At 45.6% G+C, this 5708-nt stretch overlaps 1 protein-coding gene across 1 annotated transcript in view; it reads right to left on the bottom strand.

The window, feature by feature from the left end:
* LOC106806056 (slit homolog 2 protein-like) overlaps positions 1–5708 on the bottom strand; it is an 83820-nt gene that overhangs the window by 18933 nt on the left and 59179 nt on the right. The window contains exons 6-10 of the mRNA XM_014807898.1: positions 4286–4449; positions 3420–3561; positions 1596–1667; positions 1202–1273; positions 213–284 (exon numbers count right to left, since the gene is read on the bottom strand). Of these exons, the coding sequence (XP_014663384.1) occupies positions 213–284; positions 1202–1273; positions 1596–1667; positions 3420–3561; positions 4286–4449 (522 nt within the window). The remainder of the gene's footprint in view (positions 1–212; positions 285–1201; positions 1274–1595; positions 1668–3419; positions 3562–4285; positions 4450–5708) is intronic.

Genomic DNA, 5708 nt, shown 5'->3' with positions numbered 1-5708 from the left:
CAAACTCGAGTGCTATATATATATGTGTAGAGAGAGAGATATATATATATTATATTATATTATATATATATATATATATATATATATATATATATATGTCGTAGCTGCAATGACGAAGTTGAAGAGATCGTGTGTAGAGAGAGCACGATATGGAATTGTTATAATTACACAGTACTATATCGGTGGTTTTACGCTGTGCAGCTCTGACTTACAGTAGTTGTAGCGACGTGAGTCCGTCAAACACGCCCTGCGGAAGCTCTGTTATCTTATTCCCGTAGAGGACGCTGTTGAAAATAGAAGATTGCGGTTTGTAAACATGCCACGGTCGTGCCGGATACATGCTCTCGGTGGGGCATAGAAGTGAGTTAATTAACATGTGGGTTGGACGGTTTGCCCTGCATGTAGCCATGCCTGTGTTCGTCACAACTATAGTTAGGAATGGGTCAGTGATCTCGAATAGCAACTGCAGATGCGTGGTGCGGCTTCGATGAATTTAAATTGAAAGAAAGAACATTAATAGAATCGTTGCCCTTTTGATATCAATTGTAAAACGGAAGTGCGTCTTGTTGGACGTATATGGTACATGTATGAAGTATTAATGAAAACATTTAATCTGGTATGCAGCTCAGAAACCTTCAGGTTGTTATGTTCTAAAATCTAATCATACAGTCGAGGAACTGGAAATACAACTAGCATGAATTAATGTCCTCTCTCGGCAAGACACACATATTCCGTCATAGCTAGTCCACACTATATCTATTTTCTGAATACATCGTAAAAGATGACAAATGTGGAATGTTTTTTGTCTACGTGTGTATATGCTCCGTATTGGATGTATTTCAGCACATATGCTAAAGGAAGCCAAGATGAGCTGTTGAAAAACTGACGCTTGTTTCGTTTAGCTATCTTTCTTGCGCGCCACATGTTGTTTTAGACAAATTAGTTTATTGTTATTCGAAAGCATATAAAAGCTAATTGCCATATTGCCTGTCAATGTTTTTAAGCCGTTGCCACAACTGAGAAATTTAAACGAAAATAGATAGGATTAATCTTAGAATCCGAAGCGGAATCTTCGGGGGAAAAGCGCAAAATCCTCGCATTTCGAACACTTATTTCGAGCTGATGTTGACAAAGACATGTCTGAAAACAAACAAGGATGCACATCATGCTAAAGCTTTAAACCCTTTATACACATACTCACAGCGAGTTAAGGTTTTTCAGTCCAAAAAATGCGTCCGGAGCCAAACCTGTTATCTGATTGTTGCTTAGGTCGCTGTGAAAATAACAAAGAAAGAAGATGTTCAGAGCTTTCGCTGTGCGCGGAAAAGGTCGAGTGTTAGCGTTCTATCCATTTACCAGGCCCGGATAAAATATTTTATTGTACAAATCATTCCTTGAAATTCTCGCATTTAGCGAGGACACCCGCACAAACATTTACATTCATAATACATAACAAAATGACAATTGTGACACATGTGACAATTGCGACATACCGGTACAACTGCGACGATATTTTACACTAGACTCGTATTACTGGCTTTATTCTAGACATCAATAGCTTATATTAATGACAATCTTATGCATTCGATACTTACATTCGACGCAACCTCTTGAATTCGGCGAACGACTTCGGGGGAATCGATGTAATCATGTTTTGTTCGAGCCGCCTAATGAATGGAAACAAACAGCAATGATGATTGCTGATCTACCCGCGCTAAAATTTCACTTAAACCATCATATTTTATTATAAATTTTTTGTTGCTTGTGTGCGTGCGTACGTCTGTGCCGGAATGTGCGTGTACGCGTGCGCGTGCGTCTGCGTTAGTGCGTGTGTGCCGTTGCGCGTGGGTGCCTTTGTGCGTGCATATAATATAATATACAATATAAGGGCATAATTATAAGGGCATAATTATAAGGGCACGCTTCTGTTCAATCCATCATGAAGTCCCCTATGATTCACCACGATAGCTTTAGATAATAATTGAATCATATATCGTCTAGCGTTTATGGAAAATGGCATTTGCGTATTTAGTAATACTGCGAGGTAAGCTAATTTCGATATTGCAACGGCGTTCGTACGGCAAAAATACTCGTACGCCGTTTTTCTAAAGGTTAAAACACTCCACGAATAATTGCAGACGTGGCCAAATATAAATCGTTTCGGAAAAACAAGCGAAAGTTCGGAGAGAGATAATTGATGGAGCAGCTACGATGGTGACGTTCCCTGACAGGTTTGATGCAAGAAGAATAACGTCAGGAGATTTCTTGCCGATAGCCAAAAATCTGTTTCTTCTACAATTCAGATACGCTATAGCCAAACTCGAGTGCTATATATATATGTGTAGAGAGAGAGATATATATATATTATATTATATTATATATATATATATATATATATATATATATATTATCAGTATGCATATGTGCGTGCGGGACGTGTGTGCGTTGGTGCATCGTGCGTGCGTGTTTCCGTGCGTGCATGCGTGCGTACTAGCACGGCCTGCCTCCTTGCGCCCTTGGCCTGCCCGCCCCGCCCTCCTGCTGCCTGCCTGCCTGCCTACCTGCCTGCCTGCGCTGCCTGGCCTGCCTGCCTCCTGTCTCCTGCCCTTTCCCTGCCCTGCCTGCCTGCCTGCCCGCCCGTCCGCCCAACCGCCAGCCCGCCCGCCTGCCTGCCTGCCTGCCTGCCTGCCTGCCTGCGTTCCTGCCTGCCTGCCTGCCTGCCTGCCTGCCTGTCTGTCTGGTCGCCTGCTTGCCTGCCTTCCACTCTTCCCGCTTTCCTGCCTGCCTGCCTGTCTGACTGCCTGCCTGCGCGGTGCGCATGCCAGCATGTGTGTGTGCGCACGTGTGTGTGGTACTTCTCGCTTTCAGCAGCACGTGTTTAGTGGCTAATTGGCTTTAGTCACTGCAGTAAACGTTACGCCATGAATCACGGTCTACAAACTGCCGTACCCCCGCTTATTCCCCGTGGTGCAATGTATTCTGAGAAACGACCATACAGACACTAGATCAGAGAGTGATTGCAAATGGGTTGGCGCGTGCATGCACGCGTGCGTGCATGCTAGCGTGTGTGAGAGAGAAAGATAACCAAGACAGACTGGCAAGGACAAGAGGCGGGAAGAGGAAGAGAGAGAGCGTCCGGGAGAGAGAAGTACCGAGAGAGCCAAGAGACAGGGGGAGAGTGCGGGAGAGATAGTCAGAGGGAAAGTAGTCGCGGCCAAGCAAGAGAACGTGAACGAAATAGACACAAAATAATGAACAATTAAGCTACACACGAACGTCGTTCAATATTTCTGCAGTTAAAACTCCGCCATTACGTCGACAGTTGTCAATAACGTCCGATAGATGACGCCATTATCGATCACCTCCTTCTCCCCACGCCCAGCCATCCCTCCGCCGATGTCTCACACGCGTGCACTCACACTTCCATCGTTTCCTCGGGGATATTATCGGGGATGGCAGTGAGGCCGCGGTCACGGCAGTCGACGATGCCCTCGGCGCACATGCATTTAGCGGGACACATCACCTCTAGCATACAGTCCATGTTACGAAGCTCCTCAACGCCTGTGAACACACAGAAGGACGATTATATATTATACATATATATATATATAATAACATGAAGATACATGACATGTCAACATAGACTCACATCGTCTGTAGACGTCGCAGAGGTGTAAAGGTTTCATTCGCCAGCGACTTAAGAGAGGAGAGGCCGGTTTTCTGACGCGGTAATCTTCGCGGCGGTGAGCATCAAGCCCACGCCACCGATATCAGTGTATAGCCCGTGTGTCGGACACCAACATAGGCTTATCCATATTCCAGAGAGTGAGAGATCTAGAGACACAGAAAGAGAGAGAGGGGAACAGCGAATAACAGCGACAAGATAGATATCTTATATTCTTTACCTTTCAATTGATCGGCACCACGAATGAACTAAATTCCCACAGAAATCAGTCGGGTTAGGTTACCAATATCCTTTTATATTCGGTGGAAATCAATTTACAATAAACTACGTGCTGCAGCGACAACATAACGGTACCATGTATACATCCCCTCGCTTGATATGCACACAATAAAGCTTGTGTTACCAGCTACCTCTACAGAACGGCCCCCTGTCCATAAAGGCCACTTTTGTCGTTTCCCTCGAGTGGCTGCTATAGAGGGAAATCACCTCCATAGAACAGCCAACTGCCCATAAATGCCACTATTGACGTTCCCCCTCGAGTGGTCGTTATATAGAGGTTCGTCTGCGTGTGATATCTCTATGACAACTGACGTCGCTCACCGTTACACTTGAAGTCGGACTCCTTCAGAGCGGCCACTTCCACGTTTCTCAGGTGCCGCGGGGAGGCGCACTTAGTGAAGAGAGCGAGTCGCGGGTTGATGCGCAACCACTTTGCCAGCCAGGCGAGATGACAGTCGCACTCCAGAGCGTTGTCAGCTATCCGCCTGCAAGCGTAAAACACGGGGTCGTAGTACCTACTAGAGTCCGCGAAGAGGCGCGGGCGAGGCTCGCGGGCGCGTTGTCATGAAAGAATTATCATGTAAAGATAAAAAGATAAATTGTCATTAAAAGTCTCATCATCATTTTTTTTCTTTTAGACTGCTGACAGAAACATCGTAAAGTTACGAGAATGAAAAATCATAGCAAATTTCTTCATAGCTTTACGAAATCTGCTAATGGTCCAGAAGAAAAGATTAATGTTAAGACTAAATTTCTTCCTGGCAACGGGCCCCGGGAATTCTCTACAACGCTTCCCCTCGACCGCATCTCACAAACATTGCAGTGAAGGAGGTCTGGTAGAGTCCCATGAATGACGCGTTAAAGTTCTCCGCGTAGAGTTCTACGGTTCTTGTTCTAGTTCTAGGGTTCTACGCGTAGAGTATCTTCTAACGTCATATCGCTGCTCGGTCGCGTTTTACAACCATTTTAGACATGTAACATGACAAAATGTAGACACGGTGCGGTAAATTAGACAAGAGTGTCATAAAAAAAAGTGTAGACGCGGTGAAAATTTGGCGATGGTGGCGATCGAAACATCGCAGACACGCGGTGTAGATTGGACAACGGCGTATTCGAACGAAATATAGACTCTGTATGTGAACATTGTAGGGTGACAAGGGATATAACGAAAATGCTGTGATTATCTAACTGTCTACTGCACCAACGTCAACGGCAGCTCTAACACGGTGAATAACATTCTCTTTTCGTTATTCATACGTTTCCGTCTGAGCGCGCTGAAAAAGCCCCCCCTAGTTGTGATGTGCGCCCGCAGAGACGAGGAAGAAGATGAACACTCAGGCTGCGGTTCTTACCAGCCATTTTATTTTCTACGCATATGGCCAAGCTCTACTCACGTAGACATGGTAACGCGTGATGGTAACGCGTGATGTGGCGTAATGGTAGACTTTGCAAGCACTTATAATAAATCGTCCGAAAAACTGCGCGGGAAAAGCAATACGATAATTCTAAACTAGCAGACGTGAGTGTGTGTGTGTGTGTGTGTGTGTGTGTGTGTGTGTGTGTGTGTGTGTGTGTGTGTGTAGGTCTACGTGCGTGCGCGTGCGTGTGTTTGTGTGAGAGGGTGTGTGTGTGTGTGTGTATGTGTGCGTGCGTGCGCGTGCGTGTGTTTGTGTGAGAGGGTGTGTGTGTGTGTGTGTATGTGTGCGTGCGTGCGCGTGCGTGTGTTTGTGTGAGAGGGTGTGTG

The sequence above is a fragment of the Priapulus caudatus genome, unplaced genomic scaffold (assembly GCF_000485595.1).
Source record: "Priapulus caudatus unplaced genomic scaffold, Priapulus_caudatus-5.0.1 Scaffold139, whole genome shotgun sequence".
NCBI lineage: Eukaryota > Metazoa > Priapulida > Priapulimorpha > Priapulimorphida > Priapulidae > Priapulus > Priapulus caudatus.
This window is presented reverse-complemented; position numbering and strand designations above follow the sequence as displayed.